The 20,522-nt window shown below is 39.9% G+C and overlaps 1 protein-coding gene across 1 annotated transcript in view; it reads left to right on the top strand.

Moving 5' to 3' along the window:
- Nucleotides 1-20,522, top strand: part of MMP16 (matrix metallopeptidase 16) — a 395,011-nt gene that overhangs the window by 206,357 nt on the left and 168,132 nt on the right. Inside the window, exon 3 of the mRNA NM_001192622.1 lies at nucleotides 8,800-8,922. Within this exon, the coding sequence (NP_001179551.1) occupies nucleotides 8,800-8,922 (123 nt within the window). The remainder of the gene's footprint in view (nucleotides 1-8,799; nucleotides 8,923-20,522) is intronic.

The following is a 20,522-nucleotide window of genomic DNA, read 5'->3' on the forward strand; positions in this document are numbered from 1 at the left end:
TGACTGTGTGGATCACAATAACCTGTGGAAAATTCTTCAAGAGATGGGAATACCAGACCACCTGATCTGCCTCTTGAGAAATTTGTATGCAGGTCAGGAAGCAACAGTTAGAACTGGACATGGGACAACAGACTGGTTCCAAATAGGAAAAGGAGTTTGTCAAGGCTGTATATTGTCACCTTGTTTATTTAACTTCTATGCAGAGTACATCATGAGAAACGCTGGACTGGAAGAAACACAAGCCGGAATCAAGATTTTAATAGTTAATACCTGCTAATATCTCTGTGCTAGAATATTTAGATACATGTATTGGTGAGGTTAACGTAGAATTATCTTGACCAATGCCCATAAGTGTTCTTTAAGTTAAATTATTAGTTTATATTGCATTATACCTGTTCTTGTGTTTATTTCTTACACTTGTCATATACTTTATGATTTAATTGTATATGAAAGTTTCCACATAATATTCATCTATAGAAGCATTTGTTCAAGGCACAGAACTATGAGCTACAAAGTCTTTAAGAAACACATAGGATAGTAGGGGGCAGGTCGTTATGTGCAAAAAAAAAATTACATGAAGACCATTCATTTGCTTCATGTTCCTCATTGGAAACGTCACTGGGTCTGGGCCCCATACAGTGCTCTCTGGCTGGATGCACAGGCTGGCGAAAGACAGAGACAGACATGCACACGTTGGTTATGCACCGTAGTACGTGCTGTGTGAGATGGTCAGCTGTACCTGTGCAAGTTAAACAATACAGGAAGATCACGATTGTCAGTGTCAACAAGGCGGAAAAAGCATTCCAGACAGAAGTCACTGTATACAAAGGCAGAAAGGGATTTGGTTCTTGTAGGCAAAGAGCAAAATTAGCCTAGATGGCATGGTCAGGCACTCTTGCCCCACAGCCTCTTGTTCTGGCCCCATGTATGTAACAGCTGAGATCAATTATAGCACTGTGCATGCACGTCAGGAGGTACTCGCTTGCTCATGAGGTACTTGCTTGGTCACGAGGTGTTTTGTGCACTATGCCTGTAAGAAGTTCACTAGGAAAGCCATGGCTGCTATGGCACCGGGGCTACATTGGAGTGGCATCATGGTTATATGAGGTTACATCATGGCTACTTTATGGCTCTGTCATGGTTATCTTGTGGCTGCTGTTGCTGCTGCTTCAGCCAGGAGAGAGGTTGTATTATGACTGCTATGCCAGCCAGGAGAGAATGAACCTGTCTGCAATTCCTATGGCTCCTTGAGTCTCCTTCCAGCCTGTTAGCTCACACCTTGCCTACCCTGGGTTCAGCGAACAGTGTAAACACCAAGACAATTGACGTCATGAGCAGGATCAGAGATACAACTGGTGTAGACAGCAGGATACCCAGCAGGTAGAGGAGCCCGAGGCTCCACTGGATGGAGGACGCCAGTGGCCACCAGATAGCATCTGGCACTGTGTGGCTGTCATTCTCTCTGCATGCGCTCTGGTGGAAAACAGGGACGCATGGATGGGTCCCCAGACAGCAAGGAAATGGCGTTACAGGCCATGAGTTCCCATTTGCTGAACAAGATGGCACAGACTGCCGCTGACACTGTGGGGTGGATTTTCCTGACTGCCCTGAAGGTGAATACTGGTAGTGCGCTCTGTGATGCCACGCTGGTACACGATGTGCAGAGACACTCAGAAGAACTTGAACAACGTATATTGGCCTTAGAGCAAGAACCCGTGGCCCTGAAGAACCCAGCATCCCTGAGGGCGAGGCAGTAAGGGAGTGTGATAACGAACTCTGTGAGACCACAGGTTCCCGCTTGGCTGTGAGGCCTGCTGTACAGCAGAAAGGGAAGCATGAGAAGCATGTGGCCCGGGGAGGGGAGGGCGGCGTCCTCAAGGGTCCTCCAATGTGACTGAGCTCATGACATATCGACCATATACTCCGGCAGAGTTGGTTGACTTGGGTCTGAAATTTCGGCAAAAGCAAGGGGAACCCTTGGCAGCATGGCTCTTGCGACTTTGGGACACAGGGGTGCCCAGGATTATATGTGTTGGGGATGAGGTAGAACTGGCATCTATAGCCACTCACCCCTCACTGAGACAAAGGTTGCAGAATCCTGGCGACTCATGCACGGTGCGCCTAACCAAACACATGCCCTCATGGAAATGGATTAAAGCTGCCGTTTGCACCACGTGGTCACATGTGGGAGAGCTCCTGGATACTGTGAGTAAATGGTATACCTCTATGAGTTGGCCCAAGCAGTGAGAGAACTGGGCACGAAGCAGTCAACGTTCAACCCAAACACCCGAGGCCCAGAAGATGAGCGTTTACTTGTGGCATTCAAGACGCCGTTTTGAACAATGCCCTGTCTACCAGTTTTGGATCCCTGACTGCTATTCTTGCCCCCTCTGTGGGCACCCCAGCTATGAGGTGATGTCAATGGTGACTCCCTTGGGAGAAATAGAGGGACGGCTGCAGGCAAAGGGGAGTAGAAGCGTGAAGACCCCAAAGGGGACCCGAGCTGGTAAAGGCCCCATCCGAGTAACGAGAATGCAAATGTGGGCTGATTTGCTGGCAGCGGGAGTTGACAGAAATAAAATTGGTGGACAGCCCAATGCTCTGCTCCTTGAGCCATGGAGGAACTGAGATCAGAGCAGCAGTTTACCAAGTTGGAGAAGCACCCACAGCCAGAGATTCTGGGCAGTTCAGTTAAAAGATTACCTGGTGCCTGAGGATGATCCTTTCGATGATGCCTTTTTTTCACTTTGAACAGAACTCAGACCAAGGGGCCTGCCCGAAAAACCCAAACAGGGACCAGAGGCTCCAAGTAGAACTTGGAATTCACTGGTCACTAGCTAATGTACAGAGAGTAATGGCCCTGGTTGATACCAGTGCCAAATGCAACCTTCTTTACAGCAAGTCAGAACCTTTGTCCTATGTTGTATGATGTAGATTTAGAACAGTGTACTGTAAAGGCTGTGTCCTAGGATGTGCTAATAACCTCTGATTCTCGTGCAGATTTAGAGCAGTGTGAAAGCATTTGGAATTTTGCGGATGGGCTGTGGAAAATACACACAAAATGCCCCTCCTTGAAGGGGTGGGCCCGGTGCCTGTGGGGGGCTTTGCAGGTCTTTAATAAAAATTCCGCAGGAGTGGAGTTGCCCCTGTGGAGGCTTTCCCGCAGTCTCACAAGGCCTGATGATGGGCTGGACTTGGCCAAGGAAGATAAAGGCACTCCACCTGGTGGATGGCTCTTCTAGGCCCCTGAGGGCAAGGACTGCAACATGAGACCTGACACTGGGTTTTGCCCTGTATTGGGGATGTCCCTGTTTGTTGTTGTAGCTACTGCTATTGCAAGGTGTAAATCCAAGGGTCAGTGTTACTCGCCAAGGAAATATCGTGGAAGATGGACTGCTTGGAGATTATGAGGCGAGAGACTCGGAAGGGGTACAGTGTAGGGAAAGAACAAATTAGCCAAGATCATGTGGTCTGTCTCTCTTGGCCCATAGCCTCTCGCTCTGGCCCCAGGTTTTGTAAATAATGTTTATGTAACAGCTGAGCTCACTTATAGCACTGCACATACACATCATGAGGAACTCGCTTAGTCACAAGGTACTCACTGGGTCACGAGGTACTCACTGGGTCACGAGGTACTCACTGGGTCACAAGGTACTCACTGGGTCACAAGGTACTTGCTTGGTCACATGGTACTCGCTTCCTCACGAGGTACTTGCTTGGTCATGAGGTACTCACTAGGTCACGAGGTACTTGCTTGGTCACGTGGTACTTGCTTCCTCACGAGGTACTTGCTTGGTCATGAGGTACTCACTGAGTCACAAGATACTTGCTTGGTCACGTGATACTTGCTTCTTCATGAGGTACTTGCTTGGTCACGAGGTACTCACTGAGTCACAAGGTACTTGTTTGGTCACGTGGTACTTGCTTCCTCACGAGGTACTTGCTTGGTCACGAGGTACTCACTGGGTCACGAGGTACTTGCTTGGTCACGAGGTACTCACTGAGTCACAAGGTACTTGCTTGGTCACATGGTACTCGCTTCCTCATGAGGTACTTGCTTGGTCACGAGGTACTCACTGGGTCACGAGGTACTTGCTTGGTCACAAGGTACTCACTGAGTCACAAGGTACTTGCTTGGTCACATGGTACTCGCTTCCTCACGAGGTACTTGCTTGGTCATGAGGTACTCACTGAGTCACAAGGTACTTGCTTGGTCATGTGGTACTTGCTTCCTCATGAGGTACTTGCTTGGTAACGAGGTACTCACTGGGTCACGAGGTACTTGCTTGGTCACGTGAACTCGCTTCCTCATGAGGTACTTGCTTGGTCATGAGGTACTCACTGAGTCACAAGGTACTTGCTTGATCACGTGGTACTTGCTTCCTCACGAGGTACTCACCTGGTCACAAAGTACTCACTGGGTCTCAAGGAACTTGCTTGGTCACGAGATACTCATTTGGTTATGAGCTGCTTTGTGTGATATGCCTGTAAGAGCCTCACCACAAAAGCCCTGGCTGCTAGAGCACTGGGGCTGCACTGGAGTGGCATCATGGTCGTTCTTATGAGCTTATGTCATGGCTGAGCTACGGCTCCATTATGGTTATGTTGTGGCTGCTGCTACAGCTGATGCGGCAACCAGTAGAGAGGCTGTGTTATGGCTGCTGTGTCAGCCCGGAGAGAATAAACGTGTCTGCAGTTCCTATGGCTCCTCGAGTCTCCTTCCATCCTCAGCACATGCCTTGCCTACCCTGGGTTCAGTGAACACTGTGAACAGCAAGACAGTTGGCATCAAGAGCAGGATCAGTGATACAGTTCTGTAGGAACTTGTGTGGATCTTGGGAATTAAGGGAACAAGGGTTACCCTTGCTGAGTATGCCTGAGTAAGATTCTGTCTATAAAAGCATTTTGTGCTCAGAACATGTAGGAAACACGTCCGTGCTTTCAAAAGATTTATCTTTAGGAGTGAGGAGGCACTGCTAAGAGTGAGAGATACAAAGAAGTGTTGGAGGCAGAAGAAACTGCATGATGATTGATTAGATGTGAGGAGAAATCTGTGGAAGATGTTACCTGTGTATCTTGCTTATATCATTTATAAAGACTTTTGGCTGAGTTAAGTTGTCAGAGGAATTGTTGCAATTTTGGGGCTGGAAAATTATAATTTTTAAATTACATGTAAAGTTAGAAATGATGACAAGGTGGCTACATGGAGATGTGAGAATACTTAACCAATTATACTGTAATTTTTTTTTTCTATCATGCTATATTAACTTAGACTGGGAGCTCTTCAAGAGCTTGTCTTATCTTTTTATCCACACTTTTTTCATATATCTCTTAGCATTTTATAAAAGCTTGAAAATATTGTAGGAAAATGGATCAGGATGGAATGAGTAAATAGTTGGAGCATAAGAAAAAATTATATGAAGTGGGAAAAAGCTAAAGAAATACATTAGGAACTTAGCAGAGACATCTTTGAGCATAGGAACCAAATTAATACTCATACCTAAAACCCTTGTCCTTTGGAAGATGCAGTGCTTCACTGAGAAAATTTTTACTGATCCAACATGTGCACAACTTAAAATGGAGATTCACATTAGTAAGTTTGAATGTTTGAAAAAACATGACTGCTTTCATCTTTTAATTTTGTGTATTGTGGAAGTAATTCTAGAGAATATATCCTCATTGAAAATACACTTTATCTTGATAATGTATCAGTATAAATACAAATTGTCAACTTTTATCCTACTATCCATTTTAAAATGATTTTTCCTCATAGAGTGTTTGCTTAAATCTTTTCTTTAGCTAAATGTAAGTGTAGTCACATCCCACATTAACTAAATTTATTAATATTTAATAATCAAGTATTATTTATTCTCACAATACTTTCAGGGAGATAAGTCAGAATAAGTACTTACCCAAGAAATATAATTTTTGGTTGAGAGTATGGTTAATGATGGCTGGATGGCATCACTGACTCGATGGACGTGAGTCTGAGTGAACTCCGGGAGTTGGTGATGGACAGGGAGGCCTGGCGTGCTGTGATTCATGGGGTCGCAAAGAGTCGGACACGGCTGAGCGACTGATCTGATCTGATCTGATGATTAATGAAATATTCATATATAAAAGCCATTGAAATTTTCATAAGTCCTTCATTAATGCTTAATATTTGTTAGCTGAGTATATCTAGATCTTATAGAATATAATGAAAATGTTTTCATTTAAAATGTCTCTATTCATTTGTTTATTGAGCATCTTTTAAATGCTAGGAATTGTACAGGTACTGGGAGTATGTAGATCCCCTGCCCTTGACTGTTTTATAGTCTAGTGAAATGTCTTTCAAATTTAGTGATTAAGAGAGTCCTGGGAAGTAAGATATCTCAGTTCTTAGTTCCAGAGACTTCAGCTTCATAGAGCTGGATAGCCTTCTAGACATTAGCATTTGCAAGACATCTTATTTGGTTTGGAGACTTTAAAAAAAGGGAAAGGGTGATTTTCTTAAGTACTTCTACAATGCATTATAAATGAGAATGGAGTTTTTAAGCCTGGTAACTCCAGTGTTTACATTATTACTGGCAATAGAATAGAAGAGGACAAATGTATAATGCTTATCAGAAAAGTGTTGTCTTTCTTAAAAACTAAAAATTGTGCTTTTGTTGCTGCATGACATTATTATGTTTATAAAAGCTGGTTAGCTGATTTATCCATGTAATATGTTAACTATTTCATTCATTTTCATGAAATGGACATCTTTAGACAGTCATCTCTGTAGTCAATTATTTATGTATAAAGAGTATAGAAATTAAGTATGTGATGAAATATAATGAGAAGTGATTCTTTTCTTATTTCCACTTTCTGAAGCATGTAACATCATGAAGATTCTGCTTTAGTTTGTAATTGTTAAATTAAATATCATAATGAATGGTAAAGTTATTTTATGAGTCACTAATGAAAAACCTATCAAAATCATGAAAATGTTTCTCTGTAGACAAGAGGAAAGTACATAGAAAACATGACAATGGTCAAATGAGATATTCCAAAAGAGGTTAGACAACTGTATCTATATAAGCATTAACAATAAATAAATCAAAACCAACATTTTATTTTCCTAATGTTAATATTTAAATTTTATTTGTGTGATACTAAACCTCATATTCAGAAAAAAATTCTTAAGCATTAAATTTGGTTATTATGAAGAATTCAGAGAGAATGGCTGTTATTTAGAAAATGCTTAAACTGAAAAGAAGAAAAAAATGGAAAAATGCAAATTTTTTTGCCTTTTTAAAATAATTTGCATATGTGTAAGCTAGAAAAGAGTAGCATATATCTCCTTGTTCAGTTCAGTCATTCAATCATGTCCAACTCATGGCAACCCCATGAACAGCAGCACACCAGGTCTCCCTGTCCATCACTTAACTCCCAAAGCTTGCTCAAACTCATGTCTATTGAATCGGTGATGCCATCCAACCATCTCATCCTCTGTCGTCCCCTTCTCCTCCTGCCTTCAATATTTCCCAGCATCAGGGTCTTTTCCATTGAGTCAGTTTTTCATGTCAGGCGGCCAAAGTATTGGAGTTTCAGCTTCAGTATCAGTCCTTCCAATGAATATTCAGGACTGATTTCCTTTAGGATTCACTGGTTGGATCTCCTTGCTGTCCAAGTTACTCTCAAGAGTCTTTTCCAATACCACAGTTCAAAATCATCAATTCTTCAGTGCTTTGCTTTCTTTATAGTCCAACTGTCACATCCATACATGACCACTGGAAAAACCATAGCCTTTACTAGACAGACCTTTGTTAGCAAAGTAATGTCTCTGCTTTTTAATATGCTGTCTAGGTTGGTCATAGCTTTTCTTCCACGGAGCCAGCATCTTTTAATTTCATGGCTGCAATCACCATCTGCAGTGATTTTGGAGCTCCCCAAAATAAAGTCAGTCACTGTTTCCATTGTTTCCCCATCTATTTGCCATGAAGTGATGGGACCCGATGCCATGATCTTAGTTTTCTGAAAGTTGAGATTTAAGCCAACTTTTTCATTCTGCTCTTTCACTTTCTTCAAGAGGCTCTTTAATTCTTCTTCACTTTCTGTCATAAGGGTGGTATCATCTGCATATCTCCTTGAGTCCTGGAATTTAAGGCCATGTGGATGGAGGAGCCTGGTAGGCTGCAGTCCATGGGGTTGCTAGGAGTCGGACACAATTGGGCGACTTCACTTTTTCACTCTCACGCATTGGAGAAGGAAATGGCAACCCACTCCAGTGTTCTTGCCTGGAGAATCCCAGGGACAGGGGAGCCTGGTGGGCTGCCGTCTGTGGGGTCGCACAGAGTCGGACACGACTGAAGTGACTTAGCAGCAGCAGCAGCAGTAGATTTTTAAAACTATTGAATATTGAACATAAAGCTATAAGAGGCCTTAGTTATAATTTATTGTACAAAGTCTCCTTTTATGAATGAGAATTGCCCAAGGTCACACTTCTTGTTAATAGCAGATTCTAGTTAGAAGCTTCAGAATACCTACTCATTTAGCTCAAAATGAGTTAGAAAAATTATCTAAAGGATATGAGTTATAAACTAGTGATTCTTGATCATTCAGGAAAAAACATATACTTTTTTCTTAGATTCAAATGCAATAAAACTAATAAAATTTCCTTTATTTAAAAAAAAAATTTCAATATATTTTAAAATAAAATTTCCTTTATTTCTTTTCCCAGTTTTATTATCACTGTCATAACTTCTCATTGGACTTCTTTTGGAAATTAATCTTTAGATTTGTTGGGTAATAACTGGAAAACGTTGCTTTTTGCAGCTGGATGAAGAAGCCTCGATGCGGTGTGCCCGACCAGACAAGAGGTAGCTCCAAATTTAATATTCGTCGAAAGCGGTATGCGTTGACAGGCCAGAAGTGGCAGCACAAGCACATCACTTACAGGTAAAATAGCTAAGGATGATTTATTGTTTTTTTTTTCTCATTTTTTACAACCATTTGACATTTTGTTTGAGATCTTATACACATTGACTCCATGGTAACATATAGTGATGTTCTGGTAACATAAGGAACCAAAAATTGCAATTAAGAAAATAAGTTGTCCATTTGGAGGCCCAGTACACAGGCATTTCTTGAAATACTTTTGTAAACTCGATCTTCCAGCTTCTTTAGCGAATTCTAATATTCTGAGAAATTTTCAAATGGGCATTCTAATACACAACATTGTTTAACAAGTATTCATAATAAAAAAATCAAAGTATATAAATAATTGCAATGTAAACAATATGTCTTTGAATTATTAATTAACTTTTAGTATTAGTGAAAGCATTTCACTTTCTATTTTTGGCAACAATGCAAGGTATCTTCCGTTCTTGTCTGCAATGAACGATGCCCAAGGGATGAGAGTATCTTCCAACCTGGAGTGGCAGTTGGCTGCTGGTGGAGATGTTCATATTTATTCACTAATTAATTGAACAACATTTTATTGAGTCCCAGTTTGGACAAAGAACAGTGCTAGGTTCTGATAAATAAAGCATAGAGACTTCATCTTTCCTTGTGGTATTACAGTCATATGGAGAAGTTGAACAGCCATATGAATGTGATGCCTGTTTTGAAAGGGAAGAAACAGGATGCCAGAGAAATATAAGCCATGGTCATTCAACCTAACTTAGTAATCCAGGGCTGGTCTCTCTTCTGTCTTGAAAGTAATATGGAGTATTAAAGGAAATTCTCTATATGATCACCTTAATAGATACAGAAATGTGTTCAGGAAAATTTAATTCCATTTATGAAAACTTGGAATTAAAGCAAAGAAGATACTTAATCAGAGGTGGCATCTAGAAAAACAAAAATCATAGCTGCCTTATGTATTTCACATATAATGTGAACACTATAAAGTGAGGTGTTGGGAAAAATACTGTTAAGGGAAACAGCAAAGTACTTGCTCTCTCTGTCCCCCTTCCAACAACATTGCACAGCTACTTCTAGTTGTAAGGTAATAAAAGAAAATAAAAGATGTAAGGATTTTTAAAGAAATAAAACTATCTTTAGTCATCATTGTATTACTTTCTAACAGAACACCCAGAATAAACACTAGATAACTTTTTAGAAATAATAAAAGTATATCCAGGTTTTAAAAAAAATAGATTTTAACTTTAGGGCCATTTTAGGTTTATGGAAAAGTTGAGCAGATAATACAGTTATTCTCACCCCGCCCTCCACTTCTATACACACTCACACAGTTTCTCCCTTATTAGGTGTTTGTTACAATTGTTGAGTCAGTATTGCTATATTACTGACTAAAATCAATAGTTTGCACCAGAGTTCACTCTTTGTTTCAAAGTTTTACAGATTTTGAGAAATGCATATCATATAGCATTACATTGCCTGCGTGTGTGCGTGCTCAGTCGCTTCAGTCGTGTCCGACTCTTTGCTATCCGTAAACTGTAACCCACCAGGCTCCTCAGTCCATGGGATTCTCCAGGCAAGACTACTGAAGTGGGTTGCTGTGCCCTCCTCCAGGGGATCGTCCCAGCCCAGAGATCAAGCCCGTGTCTCTTGCACTGCAGCAGATTCTTTACCACTGAGCCACTGGGGAAGTCCCACAGCATTAGAGTATCCTATAGAAGAGTTTCACTGCCTTGAAAATCCTTTGTTGCACCTTCACATCCCTCTTCTCTGGAAACTACTGATGGTTTTAATATCTTTATAGTCTTTGCCTTTTCTAGAATGCCATATGGTTGGAAACACCAGCCATAGCCATTTCAGCTATGCCTTTTTAGACTACCTTTTTTTCATTAAAAATATGCCTTTAAGTTTCCTCCGTCTTTTCATGACCTGATAGCTCATTTCTTTTTATTGTGTTCTAAGTAATATTCCATTGCTTACCTGTTCATTTGTTGAAGACTTTTTGGTTGCTCCCAGTTTTTGGCAATTACTAGTAAGGCTGATATAAACATGCGTTATGGTTTTTGTGTGGGCTTTTGTTTTCAACTTATTTGTCTAAATACCTGGGAGTGGAATTTTGCTGATCATAAGGTAAGACTACGTTAGCTTTTTTAAGTAATTACCAAACTATCTTCAAAGTGGCTATTCCATTTTCCATTACTACCAGTAATGAATGAAAGTTACTGTTACTCTACAAGTTTGTCAAGATTTAGTCTTGTCAGTGTTCTGGATTCTAATAAGTGGTTGCTCAATTTTTTAACTTGCAATTCTCTAATGAATTGTGAAGCTAAGCATATTTTCATATTTTACCTGTTTGCCATCTGCACATCATCTTTTGTGAGATGACTGTTTAGATCTTTTGATCAACTTTTGAGTTGCTATTTTAAGGGTTCTATGTATATTTTGGATCACAAATTTTTATCAGATATGTTTTCAATTTGTTGTCTCAGTCTGTGGCTTGACATTCCATTGTCTTTTCAGTGTATTTTGTAGAAGTTTTAATTTTAATGAGTTTCAACTTATCAATTATTCTATTTTCTATATTGTGCTTTTGGTGTTTTATCAAAAAAAATCCAAACCAAAGGTCACTTAGAATTTCTATTTAATTATCTTTTAACATTTTAATAGTTTTATATTTATATTTAAGATTATGATCCATTTTTGAGTTTTGTTTTTGTGAAAGGTGTAAAGTCAGTTGTCTAGAATTCAATTTTTTTGCCTATGAATTTTCAGTTTTTCTAGCACTATTGGTTAGAAAGACCATCCTTTCTCCATTGCCTTTGATCTTCTATCAAAGGTCAGTTGCCTGTGTGTGTAGGTAAATTTCTGGGCTCTTTATTCTGCTTCATTGAATCATGAGTCTACTCATAAAACAATTTTACATTTCTTGATTACTATAGTCTTGATATCAGATACTGTCAATTTTCTGATTTTATTCTTCAGTATTTTGTTGTGTTTTCAGCATCTCTTACCTTCCCACATAAACTTAGAATAGTTTGCCATTACAGGCATCCCTCAGAAATCTTCTGGGTTCAGTCCTAGACCAGCACAGTAAAGTGAATATATCAACCAAGCAGAAATAGCAAATAAAATAAATGTCATGATTTTTTTTATCAGTATGTATAAGTATAGAGGTTATGTTTACACTATTCTAAAGTGTGCAATTGCATTATGTCCAAAGCATCATGTGCATGCCTTAGTTAAAATTACTTTATTGATTAAAAATTGCTAACCTTCAGTTGTTGATAACTGCTGAGTGATCAGGGTGGTGGTTGGTGAAAGTCATGGTCTGAGGCAATTTCTTAAAAGAAGACAATAATGAATCTTGCTGCACTGATTGACTCTTCCCTTATGAGTGATTTCTCTGTACATACAGTGTTGTTTAATAGCAATTTACGCACAGTAGCACTTATTTCAAAACTGGAGTCAATTCTCTCAAACTCTGCCATTGTTTTATCAGCCAAGTTTATATTATACTCTAAATCCTTTTTCTGTTATTCCAACAATCTTCATGGCATCTTCACCAAGAGGGGATTCCATTTCAATAAACCACTTTCTTTCCTCATCAATAAGAATCAACTCCTCATCATTTAAAGTTTTATCATGGGATTGTAACAATTCAGTCATATCTTTAAGCTCATGTCTGCTTTTAATTGTCATGTTATTTCTACCATATCTGCAGTCATTTCTTCCACTGAAGTCTTGAACCACTCAAAGTCATTCATGAAGATCAGAATGAAATTTTCCCAAACTCCTATGAATATTGATATTTTGTCTCTTTCCATGAATCATAAATGTTCGTAATGGCATAAAGAATGGTGAATTCTGTCTCAAAGATTTTCAGTTTACTCAAATTCATCAGAGGAATCACTGTCTATGGCAGCTATAGCCTTACAAAATGTATTTCTTAAATATTAAGATTTTAAAGTTAAAATCACTTCCTAATCCAAGGGCTGTATAATGGATGTCATGTTAGTAGTCATGAAAACAATATGAATCTTGTCTATCTCCATCACAGCTCTTGGGTTACCAGATGCATTGTTAGTGAGCAGTAATATTTGGAAAGGAATCTTTTTTGTTGTTGTTGTTTTTCTGAGTTGTAGGGCCTCAACAGTGGGCTTACAATATTTGGTTGACTATGTTGTAAACAGATGTATTGTCATCCAGGCTTTGTTGTTTTAACCAGCAACCACAACAACAAAGAAAGAATAAAGAGAAAAAAAAAAAAATTCCAGAATGTATTGCAGAACAAATGAAAACATAAGAATAAAAATAAATGTTTTTCTCGGGTCTCGGCTCTCAGAGTCCTTTCTCCCACTGTGAGCCACAGCTCACTTCTGCCTCCCTGGGAGACCCTGCAGTGCTGGGGAGGCCTGGTCCCTGGACTTGATGTGGGGACAGCTCAGACTCTATCTGGCCCTTCTCCTGCATTTGATTGTCTCCAGTGACCCCAGTTGCCAGAGCTAGAGTGTTTTATTTTGTGGAAACACTCATTGTCCTTTAATATATTCTACAGACAAAGAGTCTGTCTAGTTGATTGTGGGAATTTAATCTGTAGCTTAGACAGCTGATGGGAAGGTTTTCAAACCTCTTCCTTTGTAGCTCTGCCCCTGGAGCTCAGTGGTAGTTTTATCCCCATCTCTGAATGTGTATCACCCACAGGAGTTTGCTCCCAAGGATGCCCTAAAAGACTTGAGTCTGCTCAGTGAGGACCAGACATGGAGGTGGTGCAGCTGCTTGGATTGCAGGAGCCTTGGTGGTGCCAGGTGTGCAGAGAAGCCAGTGGTCAAGGGCACAGGAGATATGGCTCTATTAGGATTCTTTTTTAGCCTCTGGCAGCTGGCACCCAAAGTGCCTTCCTGACTGGTCCTTCTCCATTGCTTGGCCCAGCAGATGCTCAAAGACCCCTGGCTGGGGTCCTTCTCTAGTGCTCAATTGCCAGTGCAGGCATGTGAGGAGAGGGAAGCTACAGGGAAGGCTGTACTCCTTGCACATGACTCAGCAATAGCACCCTGCTTCCATGGTCTCCAAGATTTCTTCCAAAGGCATTGTCCACCATGGATTTCCTCTCTCCTGTCTCCTTGAGTTGTCTCCCTGCAGTCATCGTCAGTTGTTGCACTGAGATTGCTCTCCAAGCCCCACGATCCCACTCCCAGCCACCGTGTGCACTGGTAGACTTGCTTCCCTGTCCAAGGTACGTTGGCCATGGCACAGATTGTTCTGTGTTTCTTACTTCATTTGGACTGTCACAGATCAGCTGCTTCACTCTATAGAGTCAATCTAGTTCACTGTGTGAATTTAATCTGTCGCTTAGACAGCTGGTGGAAAGGTTTTCAGACCCCTTCCTTTGTCGCTCTGCCCCTGGAGCTCAGCAGTGGTTTCACCCCGCTTTCTGCATGTGTATCATCCACAGGAGTTTGCTCAAATGCTTCTCTTCTATCCTGATCAATTGACCTGATGGGGGGCTCTCTCCCTTGCCTCTGCTCCCCAATTCCGGGATGCAGGTCAGGTCTTATTCACTCTCCTCCTCATTCTCCCTCCTTCCCTTCAACCTACTGATTTGTGCCTGGGTCCATATATTCCTTTCCAGTGATCAGGGACTCTGCCATTCTCAGCTGGTGCTCTGTGAGAATTTCTGCGTATGAGGCTGTATTCCTGATGTGTCCATGGAGAGATACTGTACTCTGAGTCCACCTGCTCTTCCACCATCTTGTCCTTCTTTCTCTAGAAACACTTAAATAGACTTTGTGTTTTGCAGCTTTCTCATTTATAACCCACTGGTATTATACTGAGCCTCACTGATGCTGTACGAGGTATAAGGGTGGGGAAGCAGTCTACTGGAGAAGGAAATGACACCCCACTCCAGTACTCTTGCTAGGAAAATCCCATGGACGGAGGAGCCTGGTAGGCTGCAGTCCATGGGGACGCTAAGAGTTGGACACGACTGAGGGACTTCACTTTCACTTTTCACTTTCATGCATTGGGGAAGGAAATGGCAACCCACTCCAGTGTTCTTGCCTGGAGAATCCCAGGGATGGGGGAGCCTGGTGGGCTGCCATCTAGGAGGTTGCACAGAGTAGGACATGACTGAAGTGACTTAGCAGCAGTAGCAGCAGTCTATAACCCTGTGATTAAATCTGCTTTTTAGGTGATATGACTTTTTGGAATTCTATCACTGGGATTTATCTTATCCTTTTAATTTTTTCTTATCAGATCACATCAGTTGCTCAATTGTGTCTGACTCTTTGTGACCCCATGAATCGCAGCACGCCAGGCCTCCCTGTCCATCACCAACTCCCAGAGTTCACTCAGACTCACGTCCATCGAGTCAGTGATGCCATCCAGCCATCTCATCCTCTGTCGTCCCCTTCTCCTCTTGCCCCCAATCCCTCCCAGCATCAGAGTCTTTTCTAATGAGTCAACTCTTCACATGAGGTGGCCAAAGTACTGGAGTTTCAGCTTTAGCATCATCCCTTCCAAAGAAATCCCAGGGCTGATCTCCTTCAGAATGGACTGGTTGGATCTTGCAGTCCAAGGGACTCTCAAGAGTCTTCTCCAACACCACAGTTCAAAAGCATCAATTCTTCGGCACTCAGCCCTCTTCACAGTCCAACTCTCACATCTATACATGACTGCAGGAAAAACCATAGCCTTGACTAGACGAACCTTTGTTGGCGAAGTAATGTCTCTGCTTTTGAATATGCTATCTAGGTTGGTCATAACTTTCCTTCCAAGGAGTAAGCGTCTTTTAATTTCATGGCTGCAGTCACCATCTGCAGTGATTTTGGAGCCCAGAAAAATAAAGTCTGACACTGTTTCCACTGTTTCCCCATCTATTTCCCATGAAGTGATGGGACCCGATGCCATGATCTTCGTTTTCTGAACGTTGAGCCTTAAGCCGAGTTTTTCACTCTCCTCTTTCACTCTCATCAAGAGGCTTTTTAGTTCCTCTTCACTTTCTACCATAAGGGTGGTGTCATCTGCATATCTGAGGTTATTGATATTTCTCCTAGCAATCTTGATTCCAGTTTGTGCTTCTTCCAGTCCAGTGTTTCTCATGATGTACTCTGCATAAAAGTTAAATAAGCAGGGTGACAATATACAGCCTTGACGTACTCCTTTTCCTATTTGGAATCAGTCTGTTGTTTCATGTCCAGTTCTAACTGTTGCTTCCTGACCTGCATACAAATTTCTCAAGAGGCAGATCAGGTGTTCTGGTATTCCCATCTCTTTGAGAATTTTCCACACTTTATTGTGATCCACACAGTCAAAGGCTTTGGCATAGTCAATTAAGTAGAAATAGATGTTTTTCTGGAACTCACTTGCTTTTTCCATGATCCAGTGGATGTTGGCAATTTGATCTCTGGTTCCTCTGCCTTATTTCTAAAACCAGCTTGAACATCAGGAAGTTCACGGTTCATGTATTGCTGAAGCCTGGCTTGGAGAATTTTGAGCATTACTTTACTAGTGTGTGAGATGAGTGCAATTGTGCGGTAGTTTGAGCATTCTTTGGCATTGCCTTTCTTTGGGATTGGATGAAAACTGACCTTTTCCAGTCCTGTGGCCACTGCTGAGTTTCCCAAATTTGCTGGCATATTGAGTGCAGCACTTTCACAGCATCATCTTTCAGGATTTGGAATAGCTCAACTGGAATTCTATCACCTCCACTAGCTTTGTTTGTAGTGGTGCTTTCTAAGGCCCACTTGACTTCACATTCCAGGATGTCTGGCTCTAGGTCAGTGATCACACCATCGTGATTATCTGGGTCGTGAAGATCTTTTTTGTACAGTTCTTCTGTGTATTCTTGCCATCTCTTCTTAATATCTTCTGCTTCTGTTAGGTCCATACCATTTCTGTCCTTTATTGAGCCCATCTTTGCATGAAATGTTCCTTTGGTATCTCTGATTTTCTTGAAGAAATCTCTGGTCTTTCCTATTCTGTTGTTTTCCTCTATTTCTTTGCATTGATCACTGAAGAAGGCTTTCTTATCTCTTCTTGCTATTCTTTGGAACTCTGCATTCAGATGTTTATATCTTTCCTTTTCTCCTTTGCTTTTCACTTCTCTTCTTTTCACAGCTATTTGTAAGGCCTCCCCAGACAGCCATTTTGCTTTTTTGCATTTCTTTTCCATAGGGATGGTCTTGATCCCTGTCTCCTGTACATTGTCACGAACCTCATTCCATAGTTCATCAGGCACTCTATCTATCAGATCTAGGCCCTTAAATCTATTTCTCACTTCCACTGTATAATCCTAAGGGATTTGATTTAGGTCATACCTGAATGGTCTAGTGGTTTTCCCTCCTTTCTTCAATTTAAGTCTGAATTTGACAATAAGGAGTTCATGGTCTGAGCTCCAGTCAGCTCCTGGTCTGTTTTTTGCTGACTGTATAGAGCTTCTCCATCTTTGGCTGCAAAGAATATAATCAATCTGATTTCGGTGTTGACCATCTGGTGATGTCCATGTATAGAGTCTTCTCTTGTGTTGTTGGAAGAGGGTGTTTGCTATGACCAGTGCATTTTCTTGGCAAAACTCTATTAGTCTTTGCCCTGCTTCATTCCATATTCCAAGGCCAAATTTGCCTGTTACCCCAGGTGTTTCTTGACTTCCTACTTTTGCATTCCAGTCCCCTATAATGAAAAGGACACCTTTTTTGGGTGTTAGTTCTAAAAGGTCTTGTAGGTCTTCATAGAACCGTTCAACTTCAGCTTCTTCAGCGTTACTGGTTGGGGCATAGACTTGGATTACTGTGATATTGAATGGTTTGCCTTGGAAACGAACAGTAAAATGCTTCAGGGACTTTTGCTTCCGATTCTCTGCAGTCTTCTGCCTCTCCAGTTTTGGTGGTGACAGTTTGCTCTGTAACTGCAGTTCTCTGATGGAGCTAAGAATTATTTTTTGTTTGTTCAGAGTTTTTTTTTTTCTCATTATTGTGCGGTTGGGAATTACAACTGCCAAATGCTTCATATATTAGAGCAGAAACTAGAAGTGTTTTTAGAAGATCAGTGTACAAAGTACACAGACATACAAACTGAGTATAATCTTTACAAAAATGACATTTAAAATAGACCCAAAAGTATAAGAACAAAAAATAAATTTACAAAAGTTGTGTAAACCCTTTAGAAGAAAATTAGGAACTTGCACTAAATGACATAAGAGGACAAAAAATAAATTACAGCAAAATATATTTTGCTCTTAATAGAAAGGCTCAGTATAATAAATGTTCAAATTTTTCATAAATTGAGCACAATTTTAACAAAATTCCCAATAGTATTTTTATGTAAATTTAACAAACTGAATAGAAAATATCTGATTATTAGTGAAGGTCCAATATTATTCAAAATGTTCCCGTTTACTAGATATGAAGACTTTCTTAAATCAATACTAATTAAGGCAATATGTGGTATTAGCACAGAGATAGACAAATAGTCCAACAGTGAGGAGGTCACAGAAATATATTGATTCCTATATTTTTAAAAAATGATTTATGCCAGCACAGATTGTGTAGATCAGTGGAGAAATGATGGGCTATTTTACTTATTAAGTTGTTCTGAGATAATTATCTATTTGAAAAACAATGAAATTAGAGTATTTATACCATATAAAAATCAATAAATACTAGTTGGATTAAAGTATATTTTCAATTTTAGACCTATAAAGTTCACTCAGCTATGTATATTGATATTTACTCTTTTCACTTCAGATATTATTCCTTTTCTGACCTGATTTCCAAACTTTTGATGGCATACCCTGTTTAGTCTCCCTATATCATTAGGTACTAACTATACCATTCATTTTAAAAAGAAAGCGGGAAACTGTCGAGAATGATTATGGTTAGAACTGATCATAATTCTATTTTTGTTCAGTCCCTATACTGACAATTTTCTCAGTTTTGAACTTTCAAATAATTAGGTGTTTATCCCTATAAACTTCCAGATTATTTTTTAACTGTTCTATTATTGATATGCACATCATGTGATTAAGAGTTTTGAAGTAAGAATGATCTGGATTTGAATTGTTGCTTTGATACTCGCTCTCTGTGAAGTCAGGATCAAGGTACTCATTCTTCCTAAGTCTCATTTCCCTTGTGTGAAAAGAGAGTATTATAACAATACTTGCCTCACAAAGCTTGGGAGACAAGTCAGATAGTAGGGGGAAGAAAAAAAAAAAGCACAGTGCTAAAAATATAATTAGTACTTAATAAATTCTGATTAGTATCTTAACTCCTTTAATTTATCAGACAAATCCCAGAATTTGTTGAGAATATGATGAGAGGATAAGAGAAAGTTGACAGTGAGACCTAAGGCATATTGTCTTTTAATACATGTTAGGTGTTAAGACATTGCCTTGTGTATGATAAGTAACATCATTTGCTACTACTTTTTTATTTTATTTAGGAAAGTAAATACAAAATATGACACTGGAGCTCAAAAAGTAATTATTCATGAAAAAGATTGCTGAATGTGCCATTAGAGAATAAAGATAAAAGTTGGAGTCAGGGTAGTTGAATCTAGGTTTTATTTGATTGAAAGCTCATTATGAGCCAACAGTATAATGTGGCTCAAAAATAAAAAGCTGGAGTGTCCAGATTAGAGCTATAGAAATCAAAGTGTTAAAAAAGTGGAGATGCTAATTTTTTTCTTTGCTTTGCTGGCCATGTCTTATCTCATGTATCCTTTTTGCCTTGTGCCACCACATTTTAGCTGCTTCTTGGCAAATGAATGTACACCTATAAAAAGAAATCAAAATATTAAGAGATCTTGAGTGCAGTTTGTATGAGGAAGAGCTCAAGATTAGAGCCAAGGATTCTCAACATGGCGGAAGAAGTATTTATGGGAGAAATTTCCTTTTATTCTTAAATATTTAAAGGCTTTCAGAAAAATCTAATATTTTGAGCTAATATTTTGAGCTATTGGAAAATTAAACCATCTATCCTAAAAGTCTGTCCCATCATTGGAAACATATAAAGCAGGAAATGTATTCACTTGTCAGAGAAGTTAGGGAACATGTGTGGAATGATTGGAAAGTTTGATTACATAACTTTAAGATGTCTTCCTATATTTAAAATGTGGGCTTGGAAGGAGCTTTCTATAATCAGTCTATTTAAAGGGAATATCTAGGCCCTTGTGCATTCCACTTTAATGCCCTCAGGGTTTGATGCCTAGAAATGGGAACTTCTGAGGCCATGTAATGTATGTATTCTTCCAGGTATATATAACTTCAGCTGATGCATAATATGCATGCTGGTTATAAATGTAATAGATGTACTGATGGTCCTTCATCTATTACTTGAATCTTTATGGTCAATTTTCTTTTGGCAAAGTTTGCTTTTTGGATAATTAGGTGTCTGTTATTCAGTAAATGATTATTGAACAGCATTTTGAAGCAGAACTGTCAGTAGACAGATGAGTTAGGCAAAGGCCCCGCTCCTGTGGAGAATGTAGTCTAGTATGGGAGACAGGTATGAAAGTGAATAATTGTAAAACAGTGTATTGCATGTTACTTCAAGACCATACAGGAGCTTCAGTTCATTAGGGAACATACCCAATTTATGCTACATAATAGAGTTTCTTCTCAATAAATAGTTGTTGAATAAATT

This window comes from Bos taurus, chromosome 14 (assembly GCF_002263795.3).
Source record: "Bos taurus isolate L1 Dominette 01449 registration number 42190680 breed Hereford chromosome 14, ARS-UCD2.0, whole genome shotgun sequence".
Lineage (NCBI taxonomy): Eukaryota > Metazoa > Chordata > Mammalia > Artiodactyla > Bovidae > Bos > Bos taurus.